General features: G+C 38.0%; 2 protein-coding genes across 2 annotated transcripts in view; one reads left to right on the forward strand and one right to left on the reverse strand.

Moving 5' to 3' along the window:
- Positions 1-4,011, forward strand: part of SVOPL (SVOP like) — a 30,556-nt gene extending 26,545 nt beyond the window's left edge. The window contains exon 12 of the mRNA XM_070754971.1: positions 3,892-4,011. Coding sequence (XP_070611072.1) covers positions 3,892-4,011 — 120 coding nt within the window. The remainder of the gene's footprint in view (positions 1-3,891) is intronic.
- A 565-nt stretch (positions 4,012-4,576) lies between these two features.
- Positions 4,577-25,561, reverse strand: part of TRIM24 (tripartite motif containing 24) — a 49,991-nt gene continuing 29,006 nt past the window's right edge. The window contains exons 8-19 of the mRNA XM_070756313.1: positions 21,525-21,642; positions 19,369-19,655; positions 18,346-18,513; positions 17,844-18,023; positions 17,291-17,426; positions 16,632-16,704; positions 14,510-14,678; positions 11,955-12,241; positions 10,642-10,777; positions 9,643-9,717; positions 5,596-5,745; positions 4,577-5,262 (exon numbers count right to left, since the gene is read on the reverse strand). Of these exons, the coding sequence (XP_070612414.1) occupies positions 5,056-5,262; positions 5,596-5,745; positions 9,643-9,717; positions 10,642-10,777; positions 11,955-12,241; positions 14,510-14,678; positions 16,632-16,704; positions 17,291-17,426; positions 17,844-18,023; positions 18,346-18,513; positions 19,369-19,655; positions 21,525-21,642 (1,986 nt within the window). The 3' untranslated portion in view covers positions 4,577-5,055. The remainder of the gene's footprint in view (positions 5,263-5,595; positions 5,746-9,642; positions 9,718-10,641; positions 10,778-11,954; positions 12,242-14,509; positions 14,679-16,631; positions 16,705-17,290; positions 17,427-17,843; positions 18,024-18,345; positions 18,514-19,368; positions 19,656-21,524; positions 21,643-25,561) is intronic.

Genomic DNA, 25,561 nt, shown 5'->3' on the forward strand with positions numbered 1-25,561 from the left:
CCACAATTGGTACCAGAATTAAGTGAGGCAGTTATTGAAATACTGTATACCGAATTTTACAACTTTTTTGGCCACAGCTGTTTCCCATGATTGTTAAATCAGTTCTGCTTTTCCCATTGATTCTGCTTGCTCGTAGCTGGGAGGGAAGGTCAGAAATGGCAATGAACCTGGGACACGGCAGCCACCATGGATACGTGCTTGTTGACAAGTGCCTAAATTTTGACCCCATGACTGTAAGGTCACTGCAAAAATCATAAATAGAAGGACCGGTCATCACTTTTTTCAGCATGGTTATAACTTCAAATCTTAAATCTGAGTCATCAGAGGACATCAATCATATCCCAGGACCCATGGTGGCTCAATATCAGAATGCAGTATTGCAGGCTAACTCTTCCCACAGCCAGTAATTAGATCCTAACTGGCCCAAACTCGACTCGCTTCTGTCCTTCCAAGGGCAATAAAATGGGGACCCATATTGTTGGGGATATTATGGAGCAGTATATAAATCTAAGTGCTACTGCTACCATAATCAAGCTATCTTGTGAAGAATGCTACAGATACAACCATGAGAAGGTATGGTATAAAGTGGCTTGTGAAGAATGAGATATACTTTTATAGAGCCGAGGTGGCACAGCAGGTTAGAGTGCAGTAATGCAGTCCACTAAAGCTGACTGTAGATCTGGTCAGCGGTTCAAATCTCTTCACTGGCAATATGCTGGCTCTGTTAAAAAGTGCTATTGCTAACATGTTGTAAGCCGCCCTGAGTCTAAGGAGCAGGGCGGCATAAAAAATGGAATTAATGAATGAATGAATGAACATTGCAGTTAAAAAATTAAAGAGAATGAAGTACGGTATATTCTAATGCAAGTATTGCTTCAGAAAAGTTGACCATCAGGATAATTTAAAAGTGTCACCTTTTTAACTTTAGGATTAAAATATTAGTTAACTTTGTAAAGCTTCATTGCAACAAATGATTGACTCATGCAAAATAATTAAAATCTGGTTTTTTTTAATAACCTTTTCAGCAAAGAAAGTAATTGTTAATTCTTGGAAGAGGAAGACGACGTTAGGTGCTCGAATCTTGTGTGGCCTGTAACAATTCTGAAAATGTGTTTTCAAGATTAAACTAGTCTCTCCAATACATTATCAATATAATCATTAAAATATATCTATGCTTAAGAAGGAAGTTTAAAAGCTGTCACCAGAGTTTCAAGTGCATCATATAGTCTGGGCCAAATAACAAAAACAAGAAACCACAATGACAGCTTCAGCTAGCATATGCATATTTTGTTCACACCATCATGAAAGTGGAGTTTTCTACATTAATCTGTATACCTGTGACAATTCTTTTCTTTTTTCCCCTTTCCTTCCCCTTCCTGGGGTATATATAAGTTACTCCTTCCCATCTCTGGAATTTTGTGCATATTGAGTGGACAGAGCAGAGACTTGCATCGTATTAAATAACCCACTACACTATGGTTCCTCAAACTTGGTAACTTTAAACTTATGGACTTCAACTCCCAGAGTTCTCCAGTCAAGAATTCTGGGAGTTGGAAGTTTACAAGCTTTAAAGTTGCCAAATCTGAAGACCTCTACGTAAATATTTCTTCAGCCTCTTGGATCAATTTTTCTTTACAAGATTTTCTTTTTGCAATGATTAGATTTTTCTCAATTTTTTATACAAACTATCCTAACATTTTTAAACTTTATTAACTTTGTTTCCATTATCTGAAACAAAGGCAGATTTCTTTATTTGTAAGTTGATTATCAATACTGTATTTGTCAAAGAATACGGAATGCCTGGGTTTGGTTAATATTGAATCTATCCTACTTATTTACTCAGCTTAATGAAAAAGATTATTTACGCAGCTCTGTTTATCTGTTTACAGAAGAATGTCTAACTTTTACCCTAGAAAAACAAGAGTCTTTAATTAAGACTCTTGTTTTTCTAGGGTAAAAGTTAGACATTCTTCTGTTTACTTAGCAATTACACCTTGATTTTATTTGTCTGTATACATTAAACATTTAACATTGTTACTAAACTTAGTCATGATAATCTTTTGTACTTGTATACATGTACACAATAAATTTGTTATAAAAAACAAATGCAAGTCTGAGAAAAGCAGAGCTTTTGAACATGGGGCCTGCTCAGCTCAGAGAGATTTATTCCTAACTTGGACAGTCTTTGCTCAAGAAATCATGTATCTATGTATTGATCAGCTAAATAAAGTCAACCTTACATAGATTTTTAAAAACATGCCTAACATAAAGTCACGTTTATTGTCAAGTACTGTATTGCATTTTTCTTTATTCCACGATATGAAGTTGAATATGCTATTCATTTTCACTGATAAGACAAATAAAACATTCCTTCAGAGGTAGCTAATTAATGACTTTTATCTTGGGATGTACTAACTGCTTAAGAGCTCTATAATTCAATATTTGAATTAGCTGCGCAATGGCTTCTTTGTTGTCTCTTTTATATTTTCTTAATTATTTCTATATGATTGTAGAAAATATCAGAAGTAAGAACCTCAGGATAATTTATTAAGCTATATATACTGAAACCTTCTGATGAATATCTGCCACTGGATTTTGGATGCTCATGATTGGTGTTCTTCCAGCGACGTGATAATCTAAGAGTAATTTAAACAAGTAAGATAGAGAAGTTTAAATTTACTTCTGCAGTTTCCTGAAGTGAAAATAAGAATGTGAATAAAGAGATTTGCGTTCCAAGTGGAAAATAAATTGAAATGAGAAAAATTGGTTAAGGTAGGACGATAATGTTGTGGCCTGCCTGCGTTCCACACAACTGGTCATGGATCCAGAGGACCAGGAGATGATTGTGGCCAGTTCATCCCGTGCACCTGGCACCTAAGTACAATTTTGAGGAGGGCTCGGTGCCAAAGGCTGAAAGCCAACCAGGGCCTTCTGCACCTTCTCAGTTTGAGCTGAGTGTCTCAGGAGAAGAGGAGGAGCCTCTGCTTGATGCTAGGGCACGCAGGGCAGCTAGCAGATGTGACTGGCTCTGAAGGAGGTCTCCTCGTGAGCAGGCTAATTGGCCACACTGAGGCTATTTAAGGCGTAAGCACATAGAGTCACTTGCTAGAGACAATGTGATTGATTCATTAAACCTAGTTTTGCTGTGTTCTGACTTTCCTGCTTTCTGAACTCTGGATTATCACTCTGAAAATAATTAGTACCAGGCTGTCGGCCAACCTCTGTGAGTTTTGATAACTGTGGAGTTAATTGCCTTTGGGGGTTTGATATTGGGCCACTCTTAAGAAGAGAAAGTAACATTTTGACTTATTGAGAAAATAACATTTCTGCTTTGTATTAACTTTCTATCATAGTCGATAAGATGATTTATTTGTAGTAAATAATACTGTTTGCCAAAAATGGTGTGTGCGTCATTTCTAAGGGGACTCCGCACTGGGACACAACAGATAATGCTTTCTATATCAGGTTAGGAAGAGGCTTCCTGGTCCAGAAATGGGTGCAATTAATTTGTACAAAGACTTTCTAGTTATGGCTACCACCTGTTCCTTCAGCAGCAACTGAGAGTCCAGGAACACCTCTTGATAATATGCTAACTCTGAGAAAGTGTTTCCTATCAACAATAACAACTCATCCCACTTCAAGTTGCCAAAAACCCCAAGCTATTTCAACTTGCCAATTTGTCAGACTTTGTCCTCCCAGAGGCCTTGAAAGTGCTCACTTATTCAAAAGGGACCTGTTGCCCAAAACAGGGCCACCATCTTCAGATGCAGTGAGAGTGATAAAGCATGCATATCTGGTCTTAACTTTACTTGGTCAGCTTTGTCTTTGTCTCTAGTGGTAAGTTATGTATCTTTTCCTTTGTTTATTTCCCAAAAATTGTCTGTAAACCAGGAAGCCATAGTCACAGAGTCCACAAAGGCACAATACAATCAGTCCCTCAATTATTTTGAACAGGCCCATGCTAGTATACCCAACCTTTCTGCATTGGGAAGCAGTTACTGGGAATCGTAGGGTCAAGAACTAATGATGATCCAGTACTACCTCAGATCGTTTTGCCATTGCCCTGAGACAAAAACAGATTCATGTCTGACTTCTGCTGGGAACTGGGCTTCAATTTCACAAAGTATATTACATCCAGGTACATGTGGGAAATGTACTACAGGTTACTACAGCCTACTGAATATCCACTCCACCCGTATCCTAGCCTTGCGTCTCAAACCCACGATGGCACGTTTCTGAGATGAAAGCACTCCTGCACCAAACGTTTTGGTAATACCTGCATGGTATGTTTTGGCAATACCTACTGGTCAGCCCCCTCATTTACAATCAAATTATATATGACACAGGTTTCATTACAGGCTGACTGAGGGCATTCAACAGCAACAGTCAGAGTTCAAGGCATCTGAGGCTCCAGAGACCAGGCTCTGGACAGAGTATAGGGGCTGGAACGCAGCAATAGTAATATGCACTAGGTTCCTTTCCCTCCCCATCTCCTACTATATCTACCAATGCTCATACCCAGTTTGCCAACTAATGTTACATTAAGATTTTTCTGATCACACAAAGACACAAATGCTTAGGCTTTCAAAGAATTTTAATTCATCTCGCCACATGTTAGAACACAAGTCACTATCTGGTGAAACTACAATTTCATTGTACTTCTCAGAAATTTAAGACAATAGCATACCACGTGCCTTTTCTACCCTCCAATGACTAATGTTTAAAGTATAGTACAATTGTAAAGAATTTTGGCCAGCCACATCTTTTAGTAATTTTTATTTTTTCTAAGACCCCATTTTCTTAAAATAATAATTTCCAATTTTAATTTAACTAGTTGTTTTTAATTTTTTCCTCCCAAAACATCCTAGTATTTCCTGGACTGAGAGTATAATTTATTTCCAAACAATCATGGTAGATATATACCAACAGGAGAAGGCATTACTTCCAGTTAAATGTCCCTTATGCGTAGAAATCAATGATGTCAAAAATTAATTTTTAGAAAATGAAAAATTGATAACTATTTAAATAAAAAATGCTTACATATAAGCAGCGTACTTAAAAAAAATGATGCTCTTCCCATTTGAGGCGTTTTTTCCGGGGTTGTACAAATTCATCATCTGAGTCATCTGTTGAGGCGGGACTATTTTTATCAGAATGGCAATAAGGCTGAACAGAGAATTTTCTATCCGAAAAAAGGTTCTTCAAAAGTTCCTCAAAATAAGAACTTAGTTTCATTCCAGCACCAGCTACTTCAGAATCAGGCTGTTGGAGAAATTAAACATATTAATGGTGTTAGTATAATATGTTTCTAAATGAACTGCATAAAATATTGCTAGAAAAGTTTGTGAAATTTTATTTTGGAAATAGACAAATGAATCTGAAGGGCTTTGGCAATACTCTCTCTCTCTCTTGTGTGTGTGTGTGTGTGTGTGTGTTACTGATTTTGGTAGATTGATGACATAACTATTTTGCAAGATGTGGCTCACCTGTCATCCATCCTTACTCACACCCAGAGTTGAGCCTTTCACAATACCGCTTAACAATTATGGTTTCTTAGTAATGTGTATAAAAATATATTATACTCTTTTTTATCACCTCATTAAATTCAGCACAATTTTGAAATATCAGCCTGAAATCAGCTATAACATCTTCTGGTTTTGAATATATTGTGTGATGTTCCTGCAATTTATTCTTTATTTTTGACAAATCCATTGGTTTCTTAATTATTTTGTAGTAGTCAGGCACCTAAAACGAAATAGATAAGAATTTTCAGAAGTTTAGTTTAGGTTTTATTTTTCTGTTATTTTGGAATTTAAAAAGTTACATTGCAGATATTTACCCAGATGGCCATTAGATGTACAGAAATGTATTCCTATGTCATGAATGAAAACATATGAAAAGTATATTTTCAGCTGTAGTATTTCTAAAACAGATAGCAAGCTATACCATGGATGATTATACATTACATTTGTTTATTTACTAGGCTTAAAAGTCACTCCTTGCCAGTGCTCCAGGAAGATATTATTAATTATTAAACATATTAATTATTATTAATTATTATTATTAAGATAATATGACTGATGGTATATAAAAAAAGTTGGACCAGGAGGGTTATATTTTACCTATCCCAATCTGGCCACATATTATCCACAAGTTAAATTAAATTCCATACTTCTTCATCTAGTCTAAGTCCTGATTTCCTCCAAATATTTGCCATGGCAGCTACACCACCCCCAAACAACTATCCCCCCCAAAAGGAAGACTAGAGACTGGCTAACAGTTATTTACTATTTCTAGGTCAAGCAATGGCTGGGAATGAAATTGCCACCACCACCTTCAAAACTGATGGCAACATGGATTTCTGTCTGGGGCTGATAATGTTAGCTGATCTCTCTTCTTGTCCCTTAATTCTTTTTTTCTTTAAGTAGAATGAAATCCTATGCTACATGGCAATATTTCATCAAACTGGTAAATTAAGAATTTTTATTGTAATGTACAACCAGCTACAGCTGATTATTTTATTCTAAATACATCAACTAGAACCAACAAAGCTCAGTGAACTACAGTTGTATCACCTCACCCATCTCTATCAAAAGCAGAAGACAACATCCTGCTGACTTATGAAGTCAAAAGAACTGTTTTTCTTAAACAGTTACCACAGAGCCTAACAAAAATTTTAAACAGATTGAGGAAGTCTCTAACCAAGGTGTCAAATTAAAAACCAGAAGATGACAAAATGTACTAGTCACAATCTTGTGAATAATTATATTACTTTCCTGCAGCTATAATTGTGTAGAGAAAATATGTGTATGATTGACACAGAGAACATTCCTAAACAACTTGCGGTATAGAATTCACGGAGATCTTCTTTTTCTGCCTATTGATTTTTAAAATTGGAAATGAATATCTGTATAAAATACCCATACAAAAAATGTTCTAGGGCTGGAGAACAAGTTTAAATATTACTTCTGTTCAATTGCTGTTTGTACATATAACAGAAGGCTTTCTACACAGAATTAGACAAAAATCAGAAAAATCCTAGATATAGTGGGGTTGTAAAAAGAATACTGTATAGTATACCTATTATTCTGATTTTACTAAGGAGGTTGCAGAGAAGAGAAGCAGCTTTTCTAAAGCATATGATTTTGCTAAAACTGCACAGCTGCAGTTTAGAGCAGAGGTCCCCAACCTTTTTTGCACCAGGGACCGGCTTTAAGCTAGACCAGTTTTCCATGGCCCGGTGGGGGGGGGGGGAGCTAGCTGTCAGCGGCGCCGTAAAAGGGGCGATCAAGAGAGGAATGGGTGAATGAATGGACGGAGGGTGGGATGGAAGGAAGGAAAGAGGGAAGGGACAGGAACAAAAGAAGGGTGCAAAGGAAGCAAGGAAAGGTGTGAAAGGGGAGAGTAAGAGAGGAAGGAGTGAAAGAAGGGAATGAGGGAGGAAAGAAGGGAGGAAGGAAAAGGAAAGCAAGAAATGGAGGGAGGAAAGGAAGGAAAGAAAGAAAGAAAGAAAGAAAGGGGGAAGGGACAGGAACAGAGGAAGGAAGCAAGGAAACTTATGAAAGGGGAGAGTAAGGGAAGAAGGTAGGAAGGAGAAAGAAAAGAAGAAATAGAGGAAGGGAAGGTAAAAGAGAGAAAGAAAAAGAGCAAGAAAGAAAGCAAGAAAGAGAAAGAAAGAAAGGCAACTTCAAAGAAAGGCTCACTGAGCATCTCTCACTCTCTCTCTCTTTCTATCCCTCTTTCTTTCTTTCTCTTCCTTTCTCTCTCTCCTCTTCCTTTATCTCCTCTCTCTCTCCCTCTCTCTTTCTCTCCCCCCTCTCTCCCCCTTTCCCTCTCTCCCTCTCTTGCTATCTCTCCCCCCTCTCCCTCTCTTTCTCCCTCTCCCTCTCTTTCTCTCTCTCCCCCCTCTCTCTTTCTCTCTCTCTCCCCCTCTTTCTCTCTCTTCTTCTCACTTTCTCTCTCTTGTTTTCTTTCTGTCTCTTTTGCTTTCTCTCTCTCTCACTCTTTCTTGTTTTCTTTCTCACGCTCTTTCTCTCTCTTGTTCTCTCTCTTGCTATCTCTTTCTCTCCCCCCCTTTCTCACTCTCTCTTTCTCACTTTCTCTCTATCTTGCTGTCTGTTGCTCTCACTCACTCTCGTTCTCTCTCCGTTCTTCTCAGCGATGACGCGCGCACGCCCTGCCCGCCTCACCTTTGCGAGAGCACTTTCGCCCCGGGCTCTCAGCAAGGGGGTTTGCAGGAGAGGCGGGGCCGGCGAAGGTGATATTGAATGTCGGGGGAGAACGGGCGGTTGCGCGCGCTCCCTATCCCCCTGCTAGCCCACTCGGAATATTCAAAATAAGAAAAGCCTTCGCCGGCAAAGGTTTTTCTTATTTTGAATATTCCGAGTGGGCTAGCAGGGAGATAGGGAGCGCGCGCAACCGCCCGTTCTCCCCCGACATTCAATATCACCTTCGCCGGCCTCCGCTGAGAAAAGCCTTTGCCGGCATTTCCTCTCGGCGTCAAGGAGGCGCAGCGGCGGGCGGAGAGAGGGAAGGGGGGGCAGCGGCGTCCCTCCTGGCCTTGGCGGGCCGCCCGACCCTCCCCACCTCCTGCAAACGCGGCGGGCGGCGGGGGGAGAGCGAGGAGCCGGTTCCGGCGGGCGCGGGGCTTGGCTGGCTGGCGGGGGGAGCGCCGCTGGTGGTGCAGAAAGGCCGAGGGGGCCCTGGCGCCGCGGACCGGCTGAAAAGCCTCAACGGCCCGGTCCCGGTCCGCGGACCGGCGGTTGGGGACCTCTGGTTTAGAGGATGTGGTCTCTGCTACATTTTCTGTTAACTATCAGGAAGAAGTAAAAAAAAAGTTTCAAAATCAGCTGGGGCTTTTTAAAAAATGGGACTTAAAGCTGATGCTTGTTTTTTTTATATACTATTATCTATTAACAAATAATAAAGTGTCATGTTCAATCTTAACTAGCAAAAATCTTAATATCCAAAAATAAAAAAAAATAAAAAAATCTCAACACCCCACCCTTTTTGAATATTAAGAACCTTTAGAACAAATTTTATTACTGGGTGATTTTCCTTCAATCATCAGGAAAAGCAGTTTCATGTAAGTTTAAGAACTTAAAGAAATTGGACGAGATTTCTTTAAGAGATTAGACAACCGTTTATCTGAAATGGTATAGGGTTTCTTGCCTGAGCAGGAGGTGGGACTAGGTCTCTTTTATATGGTCCCTTTCAACTCTATTATTTAATCTGTTCTATTCTATATTTGGAAATAAACTACAAAAGGGTTGAGTGGAACATTAGTTTTGGAGATTTCTTAAATGGACTAAGGGGCCAGATTGACTGGAGATAAGGATATGAAATAATACGTGGTTTAAAATCTTCTTAAAATAAATGAATAGTCTGAATTTAGGAGTAAAATTCATTCTTTCCTTGGCAAAATGTTATGGATTAGAGAAAAACATGGGAAGAGAGACCTTGAAGGTTGACTACTAGAAACAACTGGAAAGAACTGAACATTATAATTAAAGAAGACATTGCATTGCATTATATTATAGAATGGAGTCGGTTTATTTTTAAGCACAATGCATAAATCTTCTTGTTTAACCAATAATGGGTACAAACAAATATCAGTGATTAGTAGTAAAGTTAATAACCTACTGTGGGAGGGACTGGATCTTGAAAAGCAAGACTCATTTCATGGCAGTAAAGGTATAGAAGTAATCTTTCACATTTCTATATATTGGAACAGAAATAACTAAAATTATTTGGATCATTAGCTTTAAAGTTTACAACAGCATTGTAAAACTATATAAACATGCAATTTTTAACATAACAATAAATTTACTCAAATCCTTGACTTTTTTCCTCATCCTCAATAGATTTCTTCCTACCAATATTTTTAGTTTAATATTCACAAATGTGAAATATCTCATTTCAATTTCTGAGACAACATATATTTCACTGATAAAGGCATATTTCATATGAAGCACAGATATAGCCAAGTTGAATATTCCATGTCTCATACCCATTTGTTACTTGATATTTATGTAAATATCGCATTTTTATATTTCCGAAGCAAAGGAAACTCAAGTTCATATTAATATAATATTCAAGAGGTGCATACTGCTCTGATTCTAAGTGTTGAGTAGACCAAATTGGTACATATGCAATTCATATCGATATCCAGGTATCACTGTTAAAAAAGTGCTTAAATACATAACATTAAAACCATCATAATAGCATTCTATAATAGTTAATAAAGAAAAATTTGAACACTTGAAATGTACATGTGCATGGCTAATAGAAAATCAGAAGAGTTGAACCTGTGGTGTTGCAGGCTAGAATGCAGTATTGCAGGCTAACTCTGTTCATAGTCTGAAGTTTGATCTTGATCATCTCAAGGTTGAATCAGCCATTCCAATGTTGGTAAAATGAGAACCCAGATTGTTGGGGGCAATATACTGACTGTAAATCACTTAGAAGCCTGTAGAACACTGTGAAGTGGTATATAAGTCTAATTGCTATTGCTATTATGCTATTTCTATCTGTATTTTGTCTCAGATACTTAATACTAATTAATTCATCATTTTATTTATCTTGCACTTTTTCTTTTTTCAAAACCTAGTTTGTAGTATTAACACAATACAATGACATTACCCTCTGATCTATTGGTGCCAAGACCAGACTGCCTTCCAGGGTTTTTCCCCCTTCAGAAACATGGCTTGAGACATCACAATCATATTCTACTTCGGGTTTAGACAAATCACGGCAGAATGTGCAAATCCATTCACCACTGGGGAGGGGGGGAAATGAAAAAAGAAGATTGACATAACTCTCCCATTTTTGCATTCTAAATGCTTGCAAGCTTTTTTGTACACCTATATTTTACAATGAATGTTACAGTGGTTAAAAAGAAGCCAATGATAGAGAAATTATATTGTTCAATTTTGAGTTGCTCAGCCAATCAGATAGAGAATAACCACTGAGATGGTAGGTATTAAAATAGTTATCCTTAAAATAGGTACAATAACTTTTGAGTGGAATCAAATTGTTCAAACATTAAAATTCTTCTCAAATGAAACTGAAAGAGCAAAAGGTCAAAAAGACCTGTTTCCTAAATGATTACTTCATGGCTTTGATAAATGTTTTATGGGAAAGAAGATAGAAGACTAGAATGTTCTTAAAATGCTACTCTCCACTTGTCACCTCCTTCTCCAATAATCCATATCTTTGCTGCAATAGGCCTGTGTGAATAGTTTTCTCTTCTCAAAGCAGGAGAAAGAGAGCTATCTAGATGGTAGAAAAAGCTGGTAAGGGCCATTCTCAACTAGCTTTGGCAAATCTATTTTCTTAGTAATCCTTAGACAAGAAAGCAAAGTATTGGTTATGAGTGGGTATTACAATTGTTGCCCTTATTTAATTTATTTATCACATTTCTATACCATCCAACATACTCATTTGCCCATACCTATTGAAAGAAAGCACCAGAAACAATACCATGGATATCTTTGGGATTTAATAGAGACTGACTTACAGCTCTTAATGATTAGCAGCATTAAATGGAAAACATAGATCCCACAGAAATATAACTGAAAAGAAGTGATATCATTATGTAATGTACCTACTTAAAGTCTATTATTTAGTTGTATAATATCTGAAGTTGGAAAAAATATTGTTGATTTTTAAGCAGCATTCTATAAGAAAAAAAAGCCAATATTCTAGATTTATTTGTTATGCATTAAAATTGAAACAAATACAGCTATTGCATCCAGGTTCATTTATCAGCCTACATAAATATGAATTAAAGATTGGAAAACCTTCTGCAATTACACATTCCACAGTGGTATTTTGTTTTATAAATCCACAGACTAAATCTCATACAGAAAATTTCAGTTAGTTTTAAAACTAAATGCAATCATTTAAATAACGTTTGAGTTCATACCATAGATGAGCATGATTTTAGACTTTACCTTGGAAAATTCCTGAGTGTAGGAACATGACATGAAAGGTGGAACACTTTGGGACATTTTTCACAACACAGAAGTTCTCCTCCATTCTGACATACTGCACACCAATCCTCATTAGGATCATCATCTTTTCTGCCATCTCCATCATGTGGAGAGCCTATCCATGTTGTCTTGCCATTGGATGGCTGGTCACCCGTACTGTCTGGTGCTTCTGTTCTCAACACTGATGCTTCCGACGAGAGGCTCCTATTCAGTAACACTGAAGAAAGAATGGCTCTTGAAAACCTGGACTGTAGACAAAAAATATCTAATTTCATTAAAATGAAGTATCTTTTTTTGCACATGTCTATATATACACATAGAATCATGCCTCTTTGACAAATCATACATATTATCTAGCCAATTGATTCAGCTGGACATGTCCTTATAAAGAGTATATTATATCAAAGATTTGAACATTTTTACCTTAGATTTTTTAAAAAACCACCAAGACTTCATTAAATATTTTTATGATAGCTTTATATAAAATGCCTCTGTGGAAAGGAAATTGACTCTTTCTACCACATAGTCTTCCTGTCTCAATCAAGACAAATGTTTTAAAATCACAAACTAGAGTAGATTCTGAACAAATTGAAAATGCAATGGGAAACACAAAATGTAATTGGGTCAATATTTGTTCTGTCTGATGTAAACCTGAAAACTTTTTCCTAAAATAAGAGAAAAGGTGGTTGTACGACCCTCCTCAAGAAGCCAGCTCTGGATCCAATTAACTTGAAAAACTATCTCCCTGTCTCCAATCTTCCTTTTATAGGGAAGGTTGTTGAGAAGAAGGTGGTGGCGCTCCAGCTCCTGCAGTCCTTGAACAAAGCCGAGTACTTAGAGACCCTTATCAGTTGGGTTTCAGGCTCGGCTACAGCACTGAAACTGCTTTGGTCGCGCTGATGGATGATCTCTGACAAGGCCCGATTGGGAACATTCCTCTATCTTGGTCCTTCTTGACCTCTCAGTGGCTTTCGATACTATCGACCATGGTATCCTTCTGTGTCAACTGGAGGGGCCGGGAGCGGAAGGCACCGTACTGAGGTGATTCTCCTCCTACTTCTCCAGTCGGTTGCAGTCGGTATTGGTAGGGGGATAGAGGTCTACTCCTAGGCCCCGCCTTTGTGCCTCAGGGGTCAGTCCTCTCCCACCTGTTGTCTAACATCTACATAAAACTGCTGGGTGAGATCATCCGACGACACGGGGTAAAGTTCCAGCAGTACGCTGACAACACTCAGTTGTATATCTCCACCCCGTGTCAATTCAGTGAAGCATTGGACGTGATGTGCCGGTATCTGGAGGCTGTGAGGGTCTGGATGGGAGTAAACAGACTCAAATTCAACCCCAATCTCACCCTGGCTGTGGGTTCTGCCTCCCAAGGACTGTTCCACCTGTCCATAATTGGGGGGGGGGGGTGGGTTAACCCCCTCAAAGTAGTTCCGTAATCTGGGGGTCCTCCTAGATCCACAGCTGTGATTAGAACAACATCTCTCAGCTGTGGCTAGGGGGACTTTCACACAGGTCCACCTGGTGCAACAGTTATGGATCTATTTGGATAGGGAGTCTCTTCTCACAGTCACTTGTCACCTTGTGGCTCGACTATTGCAATATTGCAACGGGGCTACTCTTAAAAAACATCTTGAGACGTCAATTAATCCAGAACGCAGCCATGAGAGCCGTTGTGCGTGTGCCTAGGTACATAACTCCAACACTCCGCAAGCTGCACTGGCTACCAATCGGTTTCCAGACACAATTTAAGGTGTTGGTTTATCACCTATAAAGCCCTACATGGCTTAGGACCAGATTTATGGGACCATCTTCTGCCTTACACTTCCCAGATGCCTATTAGAGCCCACAGGACCAGCCTTTTCCGGGTACCTTCAGCCAAACAGTGTGGGCTGGCGGGACCGTGGGGAAGGACTTTCTCTGTGGCAGCCCCGTCGCTCTGGAACCAATGGCCCTCAGAGATCCACACTGCCCCCACCCTCCTGGCATTCCAGGAAACTTAAAATATGGCTTTGTCAGCAGGCCTGGGGTCATTGAGCGACAGCACTCTACTCCGGCCCAGAAGTGATGATTGTTTTTATTGATTATTTTATTGGGTTTTTAATTGTTGTATACTTTTTAAAATTACTGTATGCTGCCCAGAGTCTGCAAGAGGTTGGGTGGCCTATAAATCCAAATCCAAAAGCTGCTTTCCTCAGAGATTTTGATGAACAAATGTTAAAATCACAACTGAACAGGATGTTTGTATAAAAAGCACTATTTCTCAGACATTGGCTAAATGCACTTTCTTGGAATTTCTAGAGGGCACTTTTGTGTATTTTTGCAACTGCCTCTGGTGACTTTGGGGTCTTTTGGCCACAGATAAAATTAACTGATTGATTGATACTGCACTCTCCAAATAAACAATATTTGTTTCTAAGGTTTCTTTTGCAGAAATAATGTAACCCAACTAATTTATAAAACAAAGTTAGTGCCTTTTTGTATTTAAGATTATTTTTCATAATTGTGATTACATTTTGATTACGGGGTTCTTCATCTGTTCCCTGCTTCACTATGACAACTGGGAAATCATAGTTCTCACTTGGTACACCAGACTCTTGTTTTATTCTGATAGGCTCTAACATGACCACAGGGACTCTCTGTGTTGAATCTGCACCTGAGAGTTTGCCGGAAGAAGTAGAGCTGTAATTGAAGAAAAAAAGGAAAGATCAAATGAGATTTGCACTACAGTGTTCCCTCGATTTTCGCGGGTTCAAACTTCGCGAATAGCCTATACCACGGTTTTTCAAAAAATATTAATTAAAAAATACTTCGCGGTTTTTTTCCTATATCACGGTTTTTCCCACCCGATGACGTCATATGTCATCGCCAAACTAATAATTTTTGCAAATAAATAACAAAATAATTATTGTTAATAAATAATTATGTTTATAAATATCAGGATCACTAAGTGTCTTATTCAGTAGTGAGTACCAGTAATAATGGTGAGTAAATGATTGTTAAGGGAATGGGAAATGGTAATTTAGGGGTTTAAAGTATTAAGGGATGGCTTGTGATACTGTCCAAAGCCAAAAATGGTGTATTTACTTCCCCATCTCTACTTCGCGGAAATTCGACTTTCGCGGGCGGTCTCGGAACGCATCCCCCGCGAAAATCGAGGGAACACTGTATTTGAATCAGAAATATTGCCTGCATAAGGTGTGCCATAATTTTTCCATAAAGCTCAGGGTTTAATCTGGATAACCCGAAGCCTGATTAATGTAATAGTTTGACAGAAATTATTGTATTTTTCAGAATATAAGATGCACCCCCCCCCCCAAGGTCTTATAGATTGAATACAGGTGTTTTCAGCCTCCCAAGCCCTCCGCACTTCGTGCTTTTGCCCTCCCAGGCCCCCAGAAGAATTCTGCAGTGATCTGCATGGCCCTTTATATCCAAAAACAGGCCCTTTTTCAGCAAAAACATACTTGGTTTTGGCCTATAGAGTGGTTCTGTGTGATGGGGAGGGCAAAAATGCAATGCGTAGAGGGCTTGGGAGCCCCAAAACAAGCATGTTTTTGGCAAAAACGGGCCATGTGAAGCACTGCTGAGTGCTTCTGGGGGCCAGGGAGGCCAAAAACTTGACACGCAGGCCAAAAACTATTTCTTTCTTTTTTTCCTCCTATAAATTCAAGTGCATTTTATAGTCTAGAACAGTGATGGCAAACCTTTCTTTCCTCGGGTGCCAAAAAACCGTGGGTGCGCGCTATCGCGCATGCTCAAGCTCCCACACCCATAATTCAATGCCTGGGGAGGATAAAAAAAGCTTCCCCTAACACCCCCCCCCCTGAAGGCCCTCTAGAAGCTGGAAACGGCCTGTTTCCCAATTTCTGGTAGGTCCAGTAATTTCGCCATCCCCAGGCTCCAAAGGCTTCCCTGGAGATGGGGGAGGGCGTTTTTGACTTCCAGGGAGCCTCCTTCATCCCCCCAGAGGCTCTCTGGAACTCCTAGAGCCTCAGTATGAGCCAAAATTCAGATGGCCGGTACACACATGCACATTGGTGGTGAGCTAGGGCAATGGCTCACATGCCAGCAGATATGGCTTTGCGTGTCAACTGTGGCACCTATGCCATAGGTTCGCCATCACTGGTCTAGAAAATACAGTATGTATTTTCAAAAAACATTAAACATTTTTGCATACATTTCAGCTACAAAATTAAAATGGGTGTATTATCAAACAAAATGATAAAAAGTATAGTAATTTCTTTGTCTATTTGTATTTTTGCTTCATCTAGCCCTAATTTTTAAATATTTAAAATCTAATCTTTCCAAAGACTATTATCAAAACTCTATTTAATTAACAATATTTACATTTCTCTTGTTTTTTGTAGAATCAATATAGCATTTATCTTTATATCATATATGTTTTTAGAAATTATGTTTTGTGTATTTTATACCTTGTATGCGTATCCCTACCAGCTTAATATATATTGCTGGCTATTGATGGACATTCCTATTTCATGGCCATATTGGTTTGGGAATTATTGAAAATATAGCCCACATCCCAAAAATATAAAATTTAGGGAAGATTATGCTAATCTATTTAATTTTTTTTAAAAAAAATAGAATCCGTATTTACTAACATGGTCCACTTACCTGCCTCGACTTCCTACGCTAGAGGCACTGGGTGAATGCATTGGAGGATGGATACCAGAGACAGTAACCAACCCTAAATCATCAGGGAAAAATCATCAGGTTAGCATAATATCTATTAATATTTGAAATACACATTAATCTGCATTTTAAATATTAGTAAATTATCTATTGTTTATTTTTTTACTTAAAACCAAGAAATAAAAACAAACATCCATTCTTCAGTTTTAAAAAACAAAAAATTCCAGTGGCCAAGATGAAGGATTGTTTTATTTTTTCAGACTTTAATTTTTTCGTTGTGCTCTAGTTGCTATCTTTCTTTAAAAATTATAATCAGCATTGCCTTCAGTATTGCCATAATGCTCCCCGTTTTAGTTCTAGATTACTCCACTCTCTACTTTTTATATTCATTTAATTCTGTATACGGTTAAAATTATTTATCTTCTCTTCTATTATTACTATATTGTCTTTTTAAAAAAGCTCTACAAATCTTTCTAGAATTTCTCTTTCACTAGTTATTAGGCCACCAGCAAAAGTGTTATTTCTGCATTAAATATATTATTTCATGTGATTATGTATTTCTCCTTTCCAATGCTTTAGATCTTGTATGTGTCTAAGAGTGTAATAATAATAAGTTTTTAAAATGATAATAGCTGTCATACCAGAAAGTCCTGGAGATGGAACTGAAGAGTTAGGAGACTGCACAGTTTTGCGCGAAGATTGTTTGGTTTGGGTGTATTCTGTAAATGCCTCTCTCTTCCCAATATTTTCCAATGGTACACTTCCTGAACAGTCAATCTTAATATAATGAGAGACTGTAAGGATTCTAGATAGGAAAACATTATCTCACTACTTCTCAACAAAAAGCAATTACAGTTTCCTTTAATAACAAAGTGTGTTGAAAGTTATGGGTGTTTGGGACAGAGGACTTAAAGAAAATTTAAATATTATACAGGTGCAAGTTCTTAATTGCTGGAAAAGTCATTAAGAACACAAACACATTGGAACTTGATCATTAATGTCACTGAAAAGGATTAAATTATTAAAAAGACACTTCTAGAATATGCTCTAAAAAGAACTCACTAATTTATGCACTAGCTATACTTTAATCCCAAACTGTTTGGCATAATTCAACCAAGTTTTGTATTACAATAAAGCAGCATGCTGGAATAATAAATCTTTTTAAAAAGACAAAAAAGTATAACACTATCTCACATCTGGTAAAGAAGGCAAGGTACAGGAACCACTTATTGTTGAATTAAGATCAAACCCAGATGGAACAAAAGTCTTCCCATCATTTCCAGCAGCACTATTAATAGTCGGACTGGATGGAGTTGAAGTTGTACTGCTAGCACTTGACGAAGTAGCCAAAACTTGACCACTGTGGATCTGCCACTAGAAAAAGGGAGAGGAAGAAAATAATTTAATTCCTAATCCATTTACAGATATTAAAGCTCCATGAAACATTGTGGATAAGGATTGATAGAACTATGCTTAATTATTAATATTAAAGCTGATAAAAGTAGCTCTGAAATTAAAGTGCAAAAATTATTCCAAATAAGCAAGCCAACCAACAAAAATGTGTCTCCTTTCCAATAATATAACTATTGAGCTGGCTAATTTATCTTGCTTCTAGATAGCAAAATAGATTTGATAACGTATTTTAAGATTTTTGGAAAGTATGATATAATATTACATATCACAAGGAAGAATGTACCTGTTTAATGGCTTGCTGTGCCAAAATTGCCATCTGTAGGGGAGATGGCTTTACAGATGCATGTGGTAGGCTTTGATTTTGAGGAAACCTCGCTGGCTGAGGCAGAGGAACTGGTGCTATGGATTTGAAATTGTGATTCTGAAAGTTTACCAAACGTGGAGGCAGCGGCTGGAAAGGCAAAAACAACATTCTTAGCTAATAGGTCATTAGTTATAGCAAATATTTTCTTAAATGGTAGGGAAAGAAATTATAAAGGATAAATCATTTCTGAAGTGGTATTCATTTCCAACATGAAGCAGTGCAGCCTGAAAAAAATAAGAGTTTCATAGTTTGTTTAAAGGGGAAAAGTTACACAGGAGCCTGAAATGGGAGTGGCTTAAATCTATTAATATTTTAGGAACTCTAGAGCAGGCCCTGAGCTCCTAGAACAGTGATGGCGAACCTTTTTTTCCACAGGTGCCAAAAGAGCATGTGCGTGCGCTATCGCGCATGCATGAGTGCCCACACCCACAATTCAATGCCTGGGGAGGGTGAAAAAAGCTTCCCCCATCCCCCAGAAGCCCTCTGGAGGTTGGAAAAAGCCTGTTTCCCAACTTCTGATAGGTCCAGTAGGTTCGTGTTTCACCTTCCTCAGACTCCAAACACCCTCTCCCATCCCCCCAAAGATAAAAATGCCCTCCCCCATCCTCCCGGAGACTCTCTGGAAGTCAAAAATGCCCTCTCAGAGCCTCTGTGCAAGCCAAAAATCAGCTGGGCAGCACACACATGCACGTTGGAGCTGAGCTAAGGCAACGGCTCATGTGCCAGCAGATATGGCTACATGTGCAATCTGTGACACCCATGCCATAGGTTCGCCATCAATGTCCTAGAATGAGATAAAATATAGTTACAAAGTGTAGTCAAATGCACAAAACGTTAATCTTTGTAATAATGTTTTCGATGTCTCCTAGCTAATTTTACCTTTTCCTCTGAATAAAGTTGAAATAGCTAAATGTTTTCTACTCTGGACTTGCCCTAACTTACCTGAGGAGGTGGAGGAGGTGGTAGTGGTGGTGGTGGAGTCTGTTGTATGGGTCCTGCAATTCTAGGTTCTGGAAGCCCCACGGGACCTGCCCTCCGCTGTGCCTGCTGCCTCTGAGCCATCACTTGCTGCTGCATGTGCTGAAGTCGAAGTTGAGCTAAACTGATCTGCGTTGGGAACTTGGATAGTTGATTTGAAGGCGAGCCACTTTGTGGCTGTATGTGTGGTTCCGTCACGGGGCTTTTAGGCATATGAGGTGGGAGCTCACTATCTTCAAGTACCAAAGAACCTGAATAAAGATTTTATGAATAAAATATTTATGAGTTACATTTTTACTACAGATAATTCTATCACAATGATAACTCTCTTTTCTGGCATCATTGACAACCCTCTGTGTTAAACATCCTTTGTTAAACTAGTACTACTTTGTTAGACATTATTTGCCTGAAAGAATATAAATTCATTAAAGTATTGGTCAGGCATTTATAAACTTCCAGGTACAGGTAATCCTGGACTTACAACAGTTTATTCAATCACTGTTTGAAGTTACAACAGCACTGAAATAAGTGACTATGTCCGCTTTTCACACTTAAGACCACTGCAGCATGCCCATAGTCATCAAAATTCATGATTGGAAAGGACTCATATTTATGATGGTTGCAGTCTTCTGGGGTCATGTGATCACTTTTTGCGACTTTCCAAGAAGCAAGTCAATGGGGAAGCCAGATCACTTAACGACTGGGTACTAGTAACTTACCGTATTTTTTAGAGTATAAGACGCACCTTTTTCCTTCCTAAAAGAGGCTGATAATTTGGGTGCATCTTATACCCTGAATGCAGCTTTTTTTTCCAGCCCTAACTAGCTGCTGACGATCTTCCCAGCTCTTTCCTTGCAGGCTCTTTCATTGTTTCCCTCTGCGAATAATGTTTGTAAGGTTTTTTTCATTGCTCTAACTTGCTCCTAATAAGTTTCTTTCTAGCCCTAACCAGGTGCTAATGATGTTCCCAGTCTTACCCCCTTGCCAGCTTTCATTGTTGCTCTCTGCAAAGAATGTTTTCCAAGCCCTAAGACTTTCCAGTGTTTTTTTCATTGCTCTGATTTGCTCCAAATAAGTTTCTTTCCAGCCCTAAACAGGTGCTATGTTCCCAGCTGTTACCTGCTTGCAAGCTCTTTCATTATTGCTCTCTCCGAATAAAGTTTTTTTACAGCTCTAACCAGGGAATAAAATAATGTGCGGCTAAGGATCTAGTCAGATGAATGCCTGGTAAGCAGACTCTTTTTCCTATTTTCTTCCCCAAAAAATAAGGTGCGTCTTATATTCCGGTGCATCTTATACTCTGAAAAATACGGTAACTGCGGTACTTCACTTAACAACTGTGGCAAGAAAGTCGTAAAAAGTCAGCCAAATTCATTTAACAAATGTCCCACTTAACCGTAGCAATTTTGAGCTCCATTGTGGTCATAAGTGGAAGACTACCTGTATATATTTGACAAATTACTTATTAATATGGCACTCTATTAAATTTTCCTATATAATGTCACTTTAATTAATGAATTTGTACATTTTGGGATACATAGTTGTAAGTTAGGGCTCCAATACCAGACTGGTCCACTACCAGTCCTTGAGTCTTTCGGAACTGGACTATAGAAGTGATGTGCGAACATGTGTATCCCAACTTACATAAATGTGGATGAATATATGTATATGTATCACACAAATGGAGCTGCACATATGTGTGCTTGCCTGCCACACATGGGAAACCATCCCCTCCCCTCTCCCCATCAGGTTGCCAAAAAGGTTGGGGAACTCTGATGCAGTAAACTACAATGATGCATAGCTAGAAAAGCTATAGCCAACTGAGACATTGTATCATCTACAAATAGAGCAAAGCAAATTGAGTGTACCAGAACATACACAAGGAATGCACACCGTCACATACAATTTTATCTTCATATAGGATTTCCCATGCTAGAGACAGAATGGAGGGCAAACCAAAAGGAAAAACATGTTTCACTCAAGAGATGTATTCAATAAAATGTGTATTCTACTTATTTCAAACAGTACTTAACATAAATCAAATACAATTATTGTATTGTGGTAAATGTATCAAGTAATATCAAGTTTCTATTAACAAAACCAAATGGAGTTCATCATACCTAAGTTGAAAATATTTTGGGCCCAGAAACTAGGATCACAGTGAAATTGAATGATAGTATTAGATACTGGTAAGGCATCACACCTTGCCCTAAGGAGGTATCGTAATCGGTATATAATCTAGAAAAAGAATAAGATTATATTAATATTAAACTATCTCAGTGCGACAGAACATTACAGATGACTCATAACTGGTGACATAGGGGCAATATAGCCCATTGGTCATTTTACATTTTATTTTTTTTAAGCTGCTCTGAGTCTACAGAGAAGGGCAGTCTAGAAGTCCAACCAGCAAACAAACAAACAAGCGAATGTTCTAGTAATTTTCATAGACCATCTATTGACAATCAAGGAATACAGAAGACTACAATTTGGAATGTTAGCAGGAATATAAGGTTAAAAACCTGAATTAATGAATGAAAAAAACATTTTTTATTTATTTGTTAAATTTATAACACACTCTGATTTCCAAAAATTCTACTGGACATTTTTTAAACTAAGAGAAAGATGTAACCAATTTGAATAAATGATCTCATTTTATGCAGTACAGTTGAAGAATACAGAGAGGGAAATGAAAGTTTAGGTTCAAACTTATGAATGATTAATATAGAGAAAAGCTGGGTTAACTAGATTATTTTCATGTGCACCAGAATAATCAAATTACATATTTGGACAATTGCATTATAGTTACAGTGAATATTACGTTCCAGTGAATTGTGATCATGAAAGTATCAGGAATTGTTTTGGGAAAGTATGCGACATTTTGAACGAATGTGATGCAGGAAAAACCATTCTGTTAAGACACAAATTGATGAGTGAGAAGGCAAGGAAAGAGGCCTAATTAGGAGAATCAAGAATCAATGATAATGCTGGTTGTTTGGGTGAATAATTGCTCTGAAACAGAACTGTTTGCTTTAAAAATATCATTTAGGCATAGGTCATGGTGCTCAAAGCTCTATTAAACATAAGAAGAGCCATGCTGAATCAGGCCAAAGCCCATCTAGTCCAGCATTCTGTGTCACATTGTGGCCCACCAATTGTCCTTGGGGATCTTGAGCAGAAAGTGAAGGCAAAACCCTCCCTTTCCCGACCCCCAACAAATGGTGCTCAAGGAAATCCTGCCTGCCTCTACCAAAATAGAGGCAGCACATGGGCATCCGTTTCATTAACCACCGATACACTTAGCATCCATGAATCCGTCTAATTCTGCCTTGAAGCTATCAAGGTTGACAGCTGTCACGACCTCTACTGAAAGTGAATTCCATAAACCTACGACCCTCTGGGTGAAGCAGAGTATAAACCCAAATAAATTAAAACAAGTGCACACAAGACAACACTAAATGGATTTAAACGTACTCCTAAATTTATTATTTATGATCATATAGTGAACTAAAAGCTCCGAGTGTGGGATAGGTCCATATACCAGAGTGTCGAGAGAGGATGTTGATGAACAACGGATATAATGGAAGAAAGGAATGAAACAAAAGTAGTGAGGAAACAGGAGTGAAAGTAGAACAACTGTAGGAAGAAAAAGTAGGACTCATGTAAGAAAATAATTAGAAGACAGTATAATCTCTTAGCATAATGAATTAAAGAGGACTTAAGGAAAGATAATATGGAACAGTTTTTTCAAACTTGGCAATTTTAAGATGCATGGACCTCAGCACCCAGTCAGAAAAAATGACGCACAAAAAAAAAATGAAAAGGACATTGAAGGGATTAAAAATCAAGATTCTTAAAAAGTTAAAGAAAGGAAAATAAAATTGGATAATTTGATCACAGTTAAAGTAGATATATTGTTATCTCTGTTAAGCCTTAAATAGATTTTTGCTTTTAAGGATTGGTTTATAGGTAAGAGATGAAATACTACTTGAAGAGATAATCTATTGTAATTTACTAACACATTTATACTTGTGATGAAGAGGAAAATCATTTCTTTCAAGCAAAACTGCTACTAATATCTCCCTCGAGTGTTTTCTTCATTACACTAAACATACAATACCTAATTTCCTTAGGCGACCACTGTATGATTTAGTCTAGAGATCCCTTATCATCTTTGTTGCTTTTCTCTGTACTCTTTCTAGAGCAGTCTTGGTGAATTAAAACCTCGCAGCTCATCAGAGCCATGCTCTGGAAAAGCTGAACTTCCAGGTTCTGGTACGCATACACACCCAACAATCAGCTGGCCAGCACACTTGCAGACCTCAGTTTTCGGCACTCTCATAGTTACTAAGATTGAGCCAGGTCCCCCCTATTTTATACGTATGCATTTGTTGCAGGATCTTACTTTTCTCACCAATGAACTTCATCTTATTGGATAGGGCTCAACGCACAAGTCTGTCAAGATCAGACTTTCTCAGTCTGATGTGGCCCCTTGGGAGAATCAGTTAATTCTCCCAAGGGGCCAGATGAGAAGCTATGACTGTGTTATAAGGCTGCCCTGCTGCCCCATTCCCTGCTGACACCCCAAGACCCTTGCTGCTTCACCCTCAAACAGAGATTTGCTAACTTTGGGAGTAATTCATGACCTTTCCCGATAGCTTTCCTATTGACATTATTTGTAAGAAGCCAGCAAGGAAGATAGTGACTTTGGTTCTCCCAAATGCCTGGATAATTATGTGATTATACGTTTGTGTGATGGCTAAAACTTCAGAGATCAGAAGTACATCCATTTTTTTCAGCACTGCCACAATTTTGAATGATTATTGAACAAATGGATGTAAGCCAAGGACTAGCTGTGTATCAGTTATGTAAACATTTGAAAGAGGTTTGCACAATAGAAATATCCCTCAGGTTTCCCCACTTGTCTTCCTCTGTATATGCATGTAGTTTCTCGATGGCATTTTGCTACACAGAAAACTGCAAATCTGCAGTTTTCTTATAAATATAATTGTGATGTTACACAAACAGCTAATAACAATTTTTTTTTAGAAAATTTCCTTTTTAATGGACCAGAAATGAAGAGTGGAAATGAGTAGAAAATCTAACTTTGCTTCACATGAACAAAGGGAGAGTTTGTGCAAAGAACATCAGTATACCTCTCAAACAGAAACATACAGAATTGTGCATACCTTATCTTAAAAAGTAGCAATGGTATTTGTTATGTACTTACATAAGCAGAAAATAAAATTACAATACAATTTAGGTGGGCAGCAAATAAAAAATTAAAACGATAGGTTCTAACTTTTATAAAATTGTTCTAAAACTATTTTTAATTACATTGTGTAATTTAGTATCTGATAATCCTGGTGTAAATTGAATCCATCCTGTTGATCAGGATTCTGATAACTCTTGATGATTGGTTTAAAAAGATCCAAATGTTGAAATGAAAGAAATAAAATTCAGGTTTTAGTAGGGCTTTCAGAGTTGTGGGGACCTCAATTAAATAATCACAAGCTTACAGCTGAACATATGATCATAACTACAAGATGCTTCTGTACCTTATTTCTTGTAAGCAAAGTTCCAGTTATGTAACTTAGAATCCTATCTATGCTAGCTTGAAATTGCATTCGGGGGTCTTCCAGCCTTATGGGAGAACCTATCTTTGTCCAGCACTGTATAAATGTGACTTAGAGGGAGCACTTGATCTCTGTCTCCTTGTTCACACCAAGCCACACTTGCTCCCTGCTTGACACATCACAACTACTGTAATAATCTTTTTCTCTTCAGATTTTTAGATTATCATTATTCTTTCCCACTGCCTCAAAAAACAGCTAAGTTATTAAAAAAACCAGGAAATTCAAACGAAGCCTGATTTCATCTGAGGATATCAATAATAGAAGAAAATATTCCTCCTCAACACAATGACAGCAAAAGGAACACTTTTTGCAATTAAAATTTCACAAAGTTGACAAAGTCAAGATTTCAAATACTTTTTCCTATCCATTTCTCCAGAATAGCATTTTCTTCAAACTTCAATGCTTCTAATGTAAGTTATACTTAAGGCAGAATTTAGAATCTTAAAAATATGAGCTTCCATTATAAATTATCTTTTCCATACTGCTGCAAATGTATTTCTGAAAAAGAGATGGAAAAAGCT

The sequence above is a fragment of the Erythrolamprus reginae genome, chromosome 6 (genome assembly GCF_031021105.1).
Source record: "Erythrolamprus reginae isolate rEryReg1 chromosome 6, rEryReg1.hap1, whole genome shotgun sequence".
In the NCBI taxonomy this organism is placed as follows: Eukaryota; Metazoa; Chordata; class Lepidosauria; order Squamata; family Dipsadidae; genus Erythrolamprus; species Erythrolamprus reginae.